Genomic DNA, 14,794 nt, shown 5'->3' on the forward strand with positions numbered 1-14,794 from the left:
GCGTGCGCCCCCCCACCCCCCCCCCCCCGGAATACACAGACCAGGGAAAGGGCTGGAACCGGCGCCGTTAAGCCACTCATCTCAAAGCCCCGCCATCACACACACACACACGCATGGACACTCATGTGTGTCCACACGGACACGCGTGCACACACACCAGATTGAGTGATCCCTTGGCACAGACGCCTCAGTGTGAATGCAGACTGTTCCCAAGCTCGGCCGAGGGGCCTGTGGCTCAGGTTTGCACACCGCCCCTCCCGCCGGGACCCGCCTTCTCACACTCGCCGTCGCACGTGGTTAGTTGCCACGGGGAACGGTTTCCCTTTTGCGGAGGGGTTGGCATCCCAGGGCCGCCGCCTCGGGAAGCGGCTGCAGTCTCAGCGCCGGGGGCGGGTCCCCTGGGGAAGTGCCTCCGGTTGGTCCCATCGCCGGCGAGGCCTGCCCCCCTAACTGCCCATTACAGCTGCTCTCTGGCTGGGGTCGTTGGCTGGGTCAGGCCTCAAGGTTCCCCAAACCAGCAGTGTTGTCTTTACATTTGAAACGTACTGGACTTAATGGCCAGAAACCAGTGTCATTATGAACAGTTTCTAAGCAAGAGAGGATTTTCACTGCCCCAAAGAGAGCCGAGGGAGTTGGCTGGCCTGAAGGAAGGAGGGAGGTATGGGTAATTTTCTTCTAGAAAATAACCATGTCTCAGATGGTGCGGGAAAGAGAAACATCCACTGCTCAGTGGCTGCCACCAGGGCCTCGGGAGAGCAGGTGCCACGGGTGCAGGCGGAGGAGGGAGGTGTCCGGCCGGCCATGTTGGGGAGCATGCAGACCCCGGGAGGAGAGAGAAGTCACGCGAAGGAGGACAAGTCCTTCCCACGTGTGTCCTCACTGAAGGCAGCTCGCCTCTGCCTCCGAGCATTCAGGGTGCTCACGTCACCCTGCCCTGCTCGCGCCGTGCCAAGTGCAGGAGCGCTCCCCACTTCACCTGGCAGGTGGGAGGCGGCTGGGGGAGACGCAGGCCCAGCCCCTCCCTGGGGGCCTGGGCTCCCGGGCAGAACGGCAGCCTCCTCCTCACCTGCAGGAGGCGCCATCTCGCCTTCCCCAGCCAGACACGGCCGGCTCTCCCTCTGCGCGTCGTGGTCTCCCTGTCCTGCGCAGCCCTCTTCGCCCGGAGGAGTCGCCATGTTCCGATGCCCCGACTTCCCAGGGCCCCATGCTGCCAGGTCTCACTGCGACTGACAGCCAAGCTGGGCTTCACGCAGAACAGGCAGAAGGCGCCCCCGTGGGCCACCTGGTCACCAGGACGATGCTCCTTAGCCCGGTACCACTCAGTCCCCTCCAGATGACCTTGTTCACGGGGATCAGGGCCAGATCCAGGGGACCCAGGCTTTGGGACGGGACCTGTCTTGTCGGCAAGACCCCACCTCTTCCCTTGAGATGCCCCCGAGTGAGCTCCCCCGGGAGCCCCGTCACTCCCTGGGGATCAGGCCCGAGAAGGGAATCCCTGGGGACACCTCTCGATGTCTTTTACATCAGCCTCCGCGGCTCGCCCTGGCCCGACTGGCCTTGCTTGGTTTTGTGGAGGAACATGACGTCTCTGAAGGGCCCCAGGGGAGGCACAGGCCCCGCGAGGCAGCCGGGCTGTGCGGGAGGGTCGCTCAGCGTCCCAGAAAGACGCGCTGAGCACCTGGGCTGTGCCATTTCAGTCTCGCTCTAATCTGATGGGAAAGGTGGGCCCTGGCAGCAGCTGGGGAAGTTTCTGGAGGGGCCAGAATGAGCAGCAGCAGGTAGAGGAGGGGAGGGGCTGCCAGATCCCATCCAGGCGTCCGTGGCAGGGGGTAGCTTGTCTCGATTCGCAGCGGGTAGAAATGGCTTTGAAGTAACAGAGGAACCTCAGCTGGAGAGAAGGCAAAGTATATGTTGAGAACAAAATAAAGGGGCTGGGTGGGGAGGTTTGTTTTGGGGATTTAAACTCTCTGAAGTAGAGTTGTCATAGTTACCTGCTTGTTTTTACTTGTATTCCTGAGATCTGAAGCCCATGGAATTAAAGTAATTCTCCCCCGTGAAGTTTGTGTCAGTGCCAGCAGGCCCCTGGGCTGCCCTCCTGTGGTCCCTGTGGGCCCCCGATTTCTTTCCGCGTCTCTCCGTGCTGCCTGGGCCTGTCTGGGGGTGCTCATGATTAGAAAACCGGGGTTAACGTAGCTTCCTGAGCCACGTGCACTCAGGACCACTGCGATTAGACCTCCATCAGGACACGCCCACGAACGAGGCCCCATGGCCTGCCCACACCTGACTCGCGTGCAGCCACCGCTCGCATCCCCCGGACCATTTCTCCACGGAGCAGCTCGCCCGGAGCACAGAGGAGCTGATGCTGTGGCTCCCACCGTGAGCGGATCCGTCACGGGCCGCGATGATGGACGGTGCAGCGCATCTGACGTACACGTTTTCCAGGCCTTCGATGAGGTGGGTGCACCAGGCCTGGCTCTGTCCCTCAGTGGCCACTCTGTCCCGGACAAGCCACTGTCCCCGCTGTCCTTGCAGCCTCAGCTACACACGGAAGAGGGTGCGGCATCAGGGTCCTGCCGCCATCGGGACATGGGACACGCCTGTGGTTAGTGTGCACCTGGGAAGCCGAAGTCCAGAAGCATCGGCCCCGCCTGTCCCCACAGGCAGGTGCAAAGCCACCACCCGTAGGTCGTGAGCCGGTGGGAAAGGAAGGATGATTCTAGACACTTTCAGAGTTTCGGTTACACGTGTGATGCCTGAATGCCGACTGACAGGTCACCGTGTGGAAGGCTGAATGAAGCGACATTTGCTGGGAGCCAGTCCATCCTTGCTGCTTGACACAGTCGCTGCAGGGAAGGAACATCTGCACAGCATATGTTTCAAGGGACCTGGTGTATATGACATACTGTTCTTAATATGTTTGCTCACCTTCTTGGCACTATGTGTTTTAACCAAGGTCACCTCTCCAAGAAAGGTTGTTTCCCCAGGTAGAGATTTTCCCCTGAAGTTAGGGAGGGAATAAAACCCCTTCACTAAGTGCCAGGAGGGTAATTAATCTCTTTAACTACGAACAATCATGCTTAAGCTACATAATTTTTACTCCCTGGAATGGAGATAAGAAACGCCCTAACCTTTGGAATAGAGATTGATAGGATTAGAATCAACTGGTATAAATACAGATGCAACATGACCCGCTGCCTCCGTGTCATCCTTCTTTGCCGACTCCGTCCACACCTTTGGAGACCCCTGGACCTCCTGGGGTTGGACCCCAGCCTACATATTTACCCCAAATACACGAGCAGCTTTTTTGTGTGTTCGTCAGGTACACAGAAGGGGAGGCCCAGCTTCCCAGCTGGCTCCAGCTTCATCGTTCCAGTCGTTTCCCCCGAGAAGACCAGGCTGTGGACGGTCCTGGCAGCAGGTGAGCCGCCCGCCTTCGGTAGGACCCACGTTTCCCTTCGGATGGGTTTCACCGGCATATTTACCTCAAATACACGAGCAGTTTTTTTATGTGTCCGTCAGGTACACAGAAGGGGAGGCCCAGCTTCCCAGCTGGCTCCAGCTTCATCGTTCCAGTCGTTTCCCCTGAGAAGACCAGGCTGTGGACGGTCCTGGCAGCAGGTGAGCCGCCCGCCTTCGGTAGGACCCACGTTTCCCTTCGGATGGGTTTCACCGGGCGGCTCCCGGGCAGGCGTCTCAGCAGCAGCACCAGGTAGCGCGGGGGCTCCACATCCGCCGACGGGTTTGGGCATGAAACAGAGAAACGCGAGGCCGGCAGGGCTGTTTGCAGGGTACGGCCACCTGCCCCCTGAAGGTTTGAAAAGAATGAAACCAACCCCTGTGGACTCTCCAGTGTCCCAGGAGCCTCTGCTGCAGTCGCACCTTCCTGCAAAATCAAATCGAGTTTGCTTGCTGTGGCTTGTGGGAAGGACCGGGCTGCTGGCAATGAAAGTAGCACCCACAGGAAGCGGTACTGTGTTGGCACCTCCGCCAGCCCCCTGTGTCCTTTACTTCTGAGAGTCACCTCAGCCGAGAGAGGTTGTGCAGGAGTCGCTTAGCCATGAACGCAGGCCCACGGGGCGCATGCCTCCTGCCAATGGCAAGGAGATTCCTCTGTGGGTCTCAGTGTGCGGCCAACGCTCTCTGCTCACGTAGCTCGAAGGAGAAGTAGGTGAGCTGCCACTTGGCTTTCAGGCAAGTTTAAATGGAAGGTTGCAGGCCACACTGTGTGGTGGATACAGTGGGGGCTTCTGGAGGAAGGTTGGTGTCCATCTCAGTGTATACGCTTCAGTGGCCAAACTCGGGGAGAAAGGAGAACTTCACGCCTAAGGATCATTCAGTTCAAAGCCACTTGGAATCTGAATATTGCAAACTTGACTAATTGCAGAAAGCTGGTGCCGGAGGACAAAACAATTTAGCAAGGCGAATGAAATTCTTGTCTTCTCAGAATTACCCAGATTTATCTTTATTCACATCTCATTCTGCAGATCCAATCAGACGTATAAACCAGGTAGCGCACGTGCGTTCCTCGCTGTCTTTCCATTTCCCTGTCCAAGGACATGTTGGTTCCTTTCGCTCTCTAGTGACTAGGGGGTACCTAGTGACTAGGGGGTACGCTGCGGTGGACTTCCGCACACAGCTTTTTACGTGGACATCAGTTCTCAGTTCACGTGGGCAGGTACCCAAGAGTATAATTGCTGGGTTGTAGGATGAGCTTGTGCTTAATTTCATGAGGAATTGCCAAACCGTCCTCCAAAGCGCCGTGCTGTTCTGCACTCCCACCAGCAGGAAGGGGGACTCGCTGTGGTCCTGCTGGCATCTGTTATCGTCTGTTATTGTCTGTTACCGTCAGTTTATGAAACATTAGCCTTTCGAATAGGTATGTGGCTGAATTGCACTGCAGTTTTAACATGTTTCCCTGATGGCCAGTGATATTGAGTATCTATTCAAGGGCTCATTTGCCATCTACATATCTTCTTTAGTGAAGTGTCTATTCAGATTTTCTGCCTACTTTAAAAATTTGCTTGGTTATTGTTGAATTTTAAGAGCTCTTTATAAGTTCTGGATAAAAGTCCTTTATCAGATACTAGAGGCCCGGTGCACAAAATTCATGCACTGGGGGGAGGGGGGGGGGGTAGGTCTCTCAGCCCAGCCTGCGTCCTCTTGAAGTCCAGGAGCCCTCGGAGGATGTCCAACTGCCGTGGAGGTGGGAGAGGCTCTTCCCACCACCGCTGTCCTCGCCAGCCAGCCAGCTGTGAGCCTGGCTTCTGGCTGAGCGGTGCTCTCCCTGTGGGAGCACACTGACCACTAAGGGGCAACTCCTGCATTGAGCGTGTGCCCCCCGATGGTCAGTGCACATCATAGAGACCAGCCATTCTGCCGTTCAGTCAATTTGCACGTTAGCCTTTTATTAGATAGGATACGATTTTCAAATATTTTCTCTCCCAATCCGTGGCTTATTTTATTCTCTTATCAGTAAGTATTTTATAAAGAACAAAGTTTCTAATAATGATCAAGTCCAGTTTGTCATTTTTTTTTTTCCTTTCAGGGATCATGCTTTTTGTGTTGTATCTAAAAACTCATCAACACACCCAATTTCACATAGATTTTCTCCCATATTGTATTCTAGAAGTTTTGTGTTTTACATTCAGATCTGTGATGCATTTTGGATTGTGTTTTATGTAACTGCAAGAAATGTGTGCAGGTTCATGTTTTTACACATGTGCCTCCGTGTTCTAGCATCATTTGTTCAAAAGCCTGTCCGTCCTTCACTCGATTATCGTTGCTCATTTGTGAAAACTATGTCTGGGCTCTCGACTCTATTCCACCGATCGCTGTAGCTGTCCCTCTGCCAGCCCCACAGCATGACGGTTACCGTAGCTATATCGTGAGTCAGTTGGTTCCTCCCGCTTTATTCTCCTTTTCAAAATTGTTTTAGCTATTCTAGTTCCTAAGACTTATAGATTTAAATTTTAGAATCAGCTAGTGTTTAGCTACAAAAAAATAAAATAAAAATAAATCCTGCTTGGATTTTGATAGGAATTGCTTTAAACCTAGATTTGGAGAAAATATCTTGACTATACTGGGTCTTCCAATCCATGAATATAGTATGTACACTTGTTTAGGTTTATACCTTTGAGCTTTGTCAGAACTCGCTTTGTGACCCAGCATACGGTACATTTCGAAAAAGCTCCATATACACTTGAAAAGAATATATATTTTGCAGTTACTAGGTGGGTGTTTTTCTCTACATATATGTAAAGTAGGTCAAATTTGTTCATATTTTGTATAAAACTTTTATGTCCCTGTTGATTTTTGTTGGCATGCTACTGGAGAAATTGAAAGGCATCCCACCATAATTATGGATTTGCCTAATTCTCACTTTGGTTCTGTCAATTTTTTGTTTTGTGGATTTTAAGGCTGGTATTAGATAGATTTAGAATTTAGACTTGGTATATTTTCCTGGTTGATCAATCTTTGAATAAACATGAAATGTCTCTATCTATCATTATGACTTTTGCCTTAAAGTCTGCTTTGATAGTAGCTACACCAGATGTCTTTGGCTATGGCTTGTGTAGCATATCTTTTACATTAAGCTATTCTGTGCCCTCCTGTTTATTTTTCTTGTAAGCAGCATATACTTCTGTCTTACTTTCTCTATATCTAGTTTGAAAATCTTAGTCTTTTACTTGTAGTATTTGTTGAATCTACATTGAATGTAGATATTAACATATTTGGGTCTACATTTATCATGTTACTCCTGATTTCTGCTCTTGTTTTCCTCTCCTCTTTGGCTTTGCATTTGTCTTGCTCTTCTTTTTCTAGTTTATTAACACAAAAGCTTGGATTATTGATTTCATACCTTTCTTTTTTAATATAAGTACTTAGTACTATGAATTTCCCTTTAAGCACTGCTTTAGCTGTATCCCACATATTTGGGTATATTACATAGTCATTTAATTTCAGTTAAGAATATTTTCTCATTTTTCTTGGGATGTCCTCTTTGGTCCTAGGATTATAAGGAGAGTGTTATTTAATTTCCAAGTGATCGGAGCTATTTCTGTTATCTTTGTTATTGCTATTTAATTGATTATGATCAGAAAAATAATTCATATGGTTTCAGTTCTCTTAAATTAACATTTTTTTATGGCCCAGGATATTGTACATGTTGGTGAATATTCCTGGATTCTTGGGGGGAAATGTATGTTCTGCCACTGATGGGTTTAGTGCTCTACCATGTCAGTGAGATCCAGCTCATTGATAGTGTTGTTCAGCCCTGCTACATCCTGCTGGTTTTTTGTCTACTCATGCTGTCTATTACTAGGAGAGTAATTTTTAAGTTTCTAGCTACAATTGTGGACTTGTCTGTTTTCCTGGTTTTGCTCTGTGTATTTTTAACTTCCATTGTTAGAAACATACACACTTATTATTATAACTTCTTGTTAACAGAATCCTTTTATCAAAATGTTATGTATCCCCAATTTTCTTTGTTCTGAAGTCTACCTTGCCTGATTGTAACGTAGTTTTCTTTTGATTCATATTTGCATAGTATATTTGTTTCATCCTTTTATCTATCATACTGTATACAAATTAAGTTGTTTATAGATAGTATATACTTGGGTAATATTTTAATCAATCAAAAAATCTCTTTTATTTGCTGCATTTAGATTGTTTCACTTAGTGCTATTCTTGATATGTTAGGATATAATCTACCTTTTTATTTGATGTCTGTTTTTCCCCCATTTTTATTTTTCTTTCTTGCCTTTTTATAAAGCTCTTTAACTATTTTTACTAGCATTACATTTTATAATCTATTATATTTTTACTACCTAATGTATATTTTTACTATCCCTGTGTAAGGTTTTTTTTTAGTGGTTGCTATTGGGATTATAAAATGCTTTACTTTTCACAGTCTTCTTATAATATTAATTGTAATATCGAAACCATAACACTTTACAGGCTCCTTTCCTCTTTATTCTTCAGGGTTTTTAAAATATCTATATACAGCAGCACCCCATCAGACAATTTATATGTTTTGCTTTTCTATCATCTAGCATTATTTTAAAGAAAGAGAATATTCCATTACGTTTCTTCAGATATTTACCCTTTCTGTTGCTCTTCCTTCATTTCTGATGTTCCAGGTTTCCTCCTGGTATTATTTCCTTTCTCTCTGCAAAACAACTTTTAACAATTCTTTTAAAACAGTTCTGCCTCCACTTATTTTCCTTCATATGAGACTGTCTTTATTTCACTTTAATTCCATAATATTTTGCTAGATATAGAATTCTAGTTTGGTAATTCTTTTAGCACTTTAAAAATGTTTTGGCACTTTCTTCTGATATCAGTGTGAAGAGAAATCCACAGTAATTCAAATCATTGTTCCCCTCTAAGTAATGCATCATTTTTTTTCCTGCATGCTTTCAACATTCCTTGGCTTCAAGTTTGATTATGAACTGCTTGGGTGTGGATTCGTTGGATATCTTGTTGGACATTTTCTCAGCTCCTTGAATCTATAGGTTCATGTCTTTCATCACACTTGGACTAGTGTTAGCTATGATTTCCTCAAATACCTTTTCATCCATTTATGCTGTTCTCTCATTCTAGAGCTCCATTGACACAAACCTTTTGTTATTGTCCTACAGGTCCCTGAGGCTCTGTCCTTGGTGTTCTCAACATGTTTTCCTCTGTTGCTCAGATTGAATCGTTTCCATTGATCTGTCTTCAAGTTCGCTCCCTCTTTCCATTCTGCTGATGAGTCTATTCAGTGTGGCTTTTTATTTATTTTTTGTTAATATATATTTTTTGGTTCTCCTTTATATTTTCTAATTTTTATAGTCTATTTTATTTTAATACTCTATTCTGTTTTCATACTGTTCTATTCCATTTTAATATTTGTTTCAAGAATGTTATAGTCTATTTTAACACTTATTTCAAGTGTTATTGTTTTAGCATTTTTATAATGCTTTAAAGTCTTTGTCAGATACATCCAACATCTGTGTCATTTTCTTATGTATTGTCTTGTCTCATGTGAGTTGAGACTTCTGTGGTTGGTTGCTCACCTTTTGGATTTTATCCTGTTTTAAATATTACATTATAAGGCACTGTGTCTTGTTGAAACCCTACAGAGAATATTGATACTTTTATTTTAGTAAGCAGTTATGATGGTTAGGTTCAGACTGCAGCTTGGAATTATAAGTTCAATATCAGATTCAAAGCACTTGCAATGCTGTTGGAATCTCTCTGTGTGTCCTCCAAGGGTCAGGCTGGGGTCTGGGCAGAGGCTTGTTAGCTCAGTTCTGAGTTTTGGGTGTGCTGTTTGGACCAGTTCCACGCGAGCGCAAGTTAAGGGTGAGCCTAGGAATTCATAAACAAGTTAATGGGGTTGCTTTCTCGAGCTCTCCCCGGTTCCCTGGATCTCCCATTCTCTGTCTGGCCATACACTGCTGACTTCCACAATTGTCCTTTCTGGGCGAAGAAGTGGGAGGACAGAGGAGAGAGTTTTGGCTGCCGCTGTTGCTACCCTCACCGTGGTTATTGCCACCAGAACTGCCTGGGGCCACAGAGAGCTGAGGAGAAGGAAGGAAAATACCCGAGTTTCATCTCTTCTCTCTGAGCTTCTCTCTTCTCTCTTCTCTTCTCCCTTCCCCAAGCCTGGCTTCTCCGGAGCTCTCTCCTCGCCCACAGTGCTCACTTCGGGGGTTGGATTGGTCGAGTCCTGCTGGCCTTCCTGGAAGGAGAGAGATGGATCCAGTGTCCTTCCCCGCCTGTCGCTGTTTGCTTCTCACTGTTCTCCAGTAGCTGAGCTGTGTTCTCTGTCCAGGTTTCATAGTTGCATTCGGAGGGAGAGCAGGGGAGCATGTCTTTTCTCTCTCAGCCAGAACTGGAGTCCCTGATATTGTTTACAATTTTTATTTTCTAATTAACTCGTCTTTATATGCAGGACAACAGTTGGTGTTGTTCATAAGAGTCCCATTAAGTGGCCAATCACATAATTTTCCATTAATTCTTTTGGCTTTGTTGATGCCTGCATTTATGTCCGTTTCACATGATGCTATTTTGGTCCTTTCCTTTGATTGTGTGATTCTCACTGTATTTTCCATTTGCACCTTCTGACTAGCCTTGCGAGTAAATGCAGTCTTACTGTTTCTTTGGAACCTGTTGGGCGATTGTTTTGGAGCGCACAGTCCCATGGGAGGGCTGGGCAGGGCAGTAGGTGTGGGTGCAGCTCAGCGGACCTGCATGAGGCACATTCTGGGGAACCTCCCCGAAGGGCCCGGCCGTCAGTGTCAGCCTGTGCTCGCCTCAGGCAGAACTGAACCACAGCCGGCTTTCCCCAGCAGCAGCCTCTGGAGTCACCCAGCCGGGTGTGATTTCAGGGCATTTAGGTGCAGCTCTTTGAAGATGCGGGTCTTTGCAGCCAGCGCACCCCATGCAGCTGAGCCGGCAGCTGGACGAGGCTGGGAGTGGGGTGGCGCAGGTGCAGAGTCCACCTGCAAGTTTAAGGACCCCCGTGACCTTCCTGTCCCTGTGGCTAAGAAATTTCAGCCTCTTCTTAGAACTGGGCGATGGCAGTCCAGCCTGGGCTGCTACGGTCAAGGGGAAGGGACACTTGAGCAGGGGGTCACCTGAGGCCAGCCTGGGGCCAGCCTCCAAGGGGACGAGAGGCTCCGGCTCCCTAGGTCCTGCCGTGGTGACCCCTGCGTCTCCCTGAGCCCCGGTGACTCACCTGTAAAACACACCGCCGCTTACCGTGCAAGGCGAGGCTGTGGGAAGGAGGAGGTGACAGACGCGGAGACGGCAGAGCCTTCCGAAAGTCCGGTGCCTCCTGAGGCACCCCCCATGGCCAGGCACATCCCCCGCCCGTGACTCCCCAAAGTCCCCACCGTCTGCCTCTGTCCCCATGGTCAGAGCGTCCTGTGGGGTGGGGCTGAGGCTTGCTCCCCAAGGCCACAGGTAGCCCAGCACTGAGTCGGGGCTGGGCCCACCAACCACTGTCTTCTCCCGCCTTTGCAGGTCACCTCCAACGAGAAGCACCTGGAGAGCCTGAAGGGTGCGGGCAGCCTCCTGCGGGCGCTGGAGCGGCTGGCCCCGGCTGGCGGGTGAGCAGGCCCAGGAAGGGCCCGTGCAATCTATTGGGCTCAGCAAACACTGACCCACTCTTTTCTCTCCGCCTGTCCCCCCACTCCCTCTACACACCAGGGACCACCATCTTCCACTCGGTCATTGCCACTGAGGTCCCTCCCAGCGTGGGAAGCATGGTCGCTGTGTCTCTATCCCCTGGGGACCCCCCACTGTCCAAATGAGGGGTGTCAACAGGAAGAGAGATAAAAATCAGGATATCTTAGCCCCCCCAGTATCACATCTATAGGGGACAGAACTGAGGAGGGGAGTGGACTATGACTAGCTGGGAGGGGACAACAGGTGGAAGATGTGATGAACCCCAAAAGGTGGTCGGTAACCAGCCTGTGTACACGCACCCCCATGCCAGCCCGGGCCACAGGCGACCGCCACCTGGCAGAGGGACTGGAGGTCAGGGAAAGGCTGGGGTCAGAACCGACAGCTCAGCCTGCCCGGCAGCACCAGGCTGCCCAGCTTGGCCAGAAGGAACACCTGGAACCTAGAGAGCAGAGTCTGTGACTCCCAGAATTGGAGTGCGAGGTTAGCTCTGCCTCCACTCCCAGCTGTGCAGTGTCTAGAACTGAGGGGCAGACCAGGCAGCGCTGTCACCCAGGAGCGCCAGCCCCACCGTCATGCGGATGCTCAGTGGGTGAGTGCTGCAGAGAGGGTTCATTCTGCCATGACACGCACCCCCTGCACCCCTGAACTTGAGAGGTGGTGACAGCTGGTAGGGGTAGAGCTTATACTCTGTTTATGTGAATGTTAGTGCCAAGTGACAAAGGGGAACACAGGGATAAAGAGTTGTCCCCAGGCCTCCATGCTTCCCGCCGGCTGGCCCTGTCTCACGGCTCACCGCTCACCGGTGTGGCGGCACCGCGCCTGGCAAGTGGTGGGGCTTGGGGGGTTTGCGGAGTGGTCAGTGAATGCAGTGACCCCTCCTCCCTCAGGCCACATCCCCGTGCTGAGGGCGGTAGCCAGATGTGTGGGGCCACAGTCCTGAGCCCCCGCTGCTGTCCGTTCCCACCCTGGGCAGAAGGCCGCACCTCGAAGGCCTTCACCGCACATTTCCCAGTAGCTGTCAGCACCACAGGGTCTGTGAAGCCTGTTTTCGGTGCTTTGGGATGGTATTCATTTGCAGAAATACATGTGATTGCCGCGGCGAGTCTGTGGTGGAGGCAGGGCTCCCTCTATCCTTTTGTACTTAATCCTGGTTGGGTGAGGGAGGGGGCACCACCTCCTGGGCTACCCGCCCCCCCCCCTCTTGGTTCCTGTGGGTGAGGGAAGGGCAGGCCGACGTGATGGGAGGCCCCGCCTCACCATGGCAGCCCCGGTGTGAGGTGCAGACAAGGACTCGGCTGCACACACAGCCACCCCCGGGGACCCCAGCCTTGAGCAGTTCGGTGGCCGGCTCCTGAGAGCCCGTCCCCCAGCTGCCTGTGGGACCCTCCTAGCAGGCCCTCAGGCTGCCTGCGGGTCCAGGCCAGTGCGGCCTCGGGATGCACCTAAATCTCGACCAAATGTCAAGTGAGGCTCAGGGCTCCGTGGGGCTGGTGGCCTCCCCCGCCCCCACTCCTGCCCCCAGCACTCCAGGCAGGTGGGAGGTTGGGCTTTGCTCCGATGGCTGAAGAAAGGCTTTTCTAATGGTGACCAAGGAGGGAATGGCAGTGCTCTTGGTTCTGATTGGCTCTGCCACAGGTTGACGTGCCCTTTGCCAGTCACTGAGCCTTCCGGGTGGCTCAGTGGGCAGGGCAGACCCTCGGAACCTTGGCTGTGCAGCCCCGTCTCCTGCCCTGTCCCCCCGGGGTCCCCCTTCTATGCAGCGCCCACCTGATTGACAACAGCTCTATTTGTGTGTAGTGGGAGGTGCCACAGCTAATTGCATACTTCAAGGTGAACATTGCTGTGTGTCACTCTTTCTTTGCTAACAGTTGTTCGCGCACAGGCTTAAATGTGTCTCAATTTGCTCCGGTAACAGTCTCCATGTTAAGCTCTTAATTGCACATCCACACCTATGGGAATAAGACACCCAAGAGTCGTGGCTGATGGGCCAGCCAGTGGCAACACGGAGCAGGAGGGTCAGCCTTTGGGCGGGTCTGGGATCTTCGGTCTTCGGTCCAAGTCAGCTGGAGGCAGGTGCTGGGCAGGCCCCCTCGTGGGACCCTGTGGGACCCTGTGGGACCCCGTGGGCAGCCGCTGGACCCGGGCCAGGCTGAGCAGGGTCTGGCTGCTGTCTGACTTGCCTGACAGCTCAGCATCAGTGCACCTGGCCCAGGCCGTTCAGATGCTGAGAGCTGGTGGGCCAGGAGCTCAGGCCTCGATTAGGGGTGCTGGTGGGGCCAGTTCTGAGCCCCACTGGGGGTGTGGCTGATGGGTGTGCACCTCAGCCTGGGAACACGGATTCTGTGCCTCTAGATACTGCGGAGGGGCCGCCCTAGGAGAAGCAGCTGGTGCATCGGACACCAGCCCCTTTGAACGAGGCGGCTCTTCAACCTGACTTTGTCTTCCTCACAGTTCGTCTGCCGACAGTGCGGTGGCCTCCTTGGCCCTGGAAATCCTCCAAACTGTTGGACACTAGGCGAGAAGGCACCGAACACAGGCCCAACCTCGGCTGCACAGGCAAGGCCAGCCCCCGACACGCTCGGCACCCCAGCCGTCCCCGCACCCAATAAAGCCAGCTGACGCCCGAGCCTGCGGCTGCAGTGCTCTCCCTCACTGTGGGCCCTGGAAACCGCCTCCGAACAGAGCCTCGTCCTGGGGGCACCCAGGAAGCCACGTTTGCCCCTGGGCTCAGAACGTCCTTTCGGTGTGGCGCGGGCCAGCCCGCCTGCGGAGACCGAAGGCAGCGCCCAGCCAGCCTTGGGAAGTGTTAGCCTGTCTCCCCCCACTTTGACCGCCTGGCTGTCCTTCCTCTCAGGGACACACTGAGTCCCAGAACCCCTGCAGGCACAGGCAGTTAGGAGTTTGCCTGCAGAAATGCCAGTGCTCCAGGAACGCTGGCTTCCAGGAAGGTCTGCCCATCAGGGTGGGTGGATGGCATCCAAGTAGAATTGTCCCCCCAACTTCTACATTACTCCCAAATCCTTGAACCTCTTCAGCCTCTCCCTATGTTCCCTCACACACATGCCAAGAACCTCCTGTGAGCGTCATGCCCATGAAAACATTTGGCGGACAGTGCAGAGGTGTTGGGCCGAGGCATCTGGCCTGGAAGGTGGGACGGGTCCTGGGCAGCTCAGACCAGGTGAGCAAGTGGATGCATCCCCTGGTCTCTGGGGCCTCAGTGTCTGATCTGCAGAAGGAAAGGGCTAGACCAGCCAACAGCTGCTACCCTTCTCTCTGCTGTGGGACTGCACTGCTCAGAGGGGATGCGCCCTAATAAACACTGCCCCTGCCTAGGTGGGGCTGTCCCCTGCAGAGCGGGTGGGGCAGCAGAGGTCAAAGGCCCACTTTGCCACAGTGATCAGGGTAGTTTGCCAAGTTCATTGGGCTTTATAAAGAAAGCAGCTTGTGCCAACTCTCAAAGGCATGTCTGTCAGTCCCCACCACAACCTGCGAAGCAAGCTTCTCCGCTTCCTTTCAGGCCACCTACTTGCGTGGCTGACCTCAGGACTGACTCCATAGCCCTGTGTCCCCCGTGGGTGTCCAGAGCTTGAGCTGTAAGAGGCTGTCCCGTCCCCGTCCC

The 14,794-nt window shown here is 51.7% G+C and overlaps 1 protein-coding gene across 1 annotated transcript in view; it reads left to right on the forward strand.

Annotated features, from left to right (window-relative positions):
* ULK4 (unc-51 like kinase 4) overlaps nucleotides 1-14,788 on the forward strand; it is a 284,250-nt gene extending 269,462 nt beyond the window's left edge. Inside the window, exons 37-38 of the mRNA XM_015568398.1 lie at nucleotides 11,011-11,096; nucleotides 13,627-14,788. Coding sequence (XP_015423884.1) covers nucleotides 11,011-11,096; nucleotides 13,627-13,690 — 150 coding nt within the window. The 3' untranslated portion in view covers nucleotides 13,691-14,788. The remainder of the gene's footprint in view (nucleotides 1-11,010; nucleotides 11,097-13,626) is intronic.
* The last annotated feature ends 6 nt before the right edge of the window (nucleotides 14,789-14,794 follow it).

This window comes from Myotis davidii, unplaced genomic scaffold (assembly GCF_000327345.1).
Source record: "Myotis davidii unplaced genomic scaffold, ASM32734v1 scaffold663, whole genome shotgun sequence".
NCBI lineage: Eukaryota > Metazoa > Chordata > Mammalia > Chiroptera > Vespertilionidae > Myotis > Myotis davidii.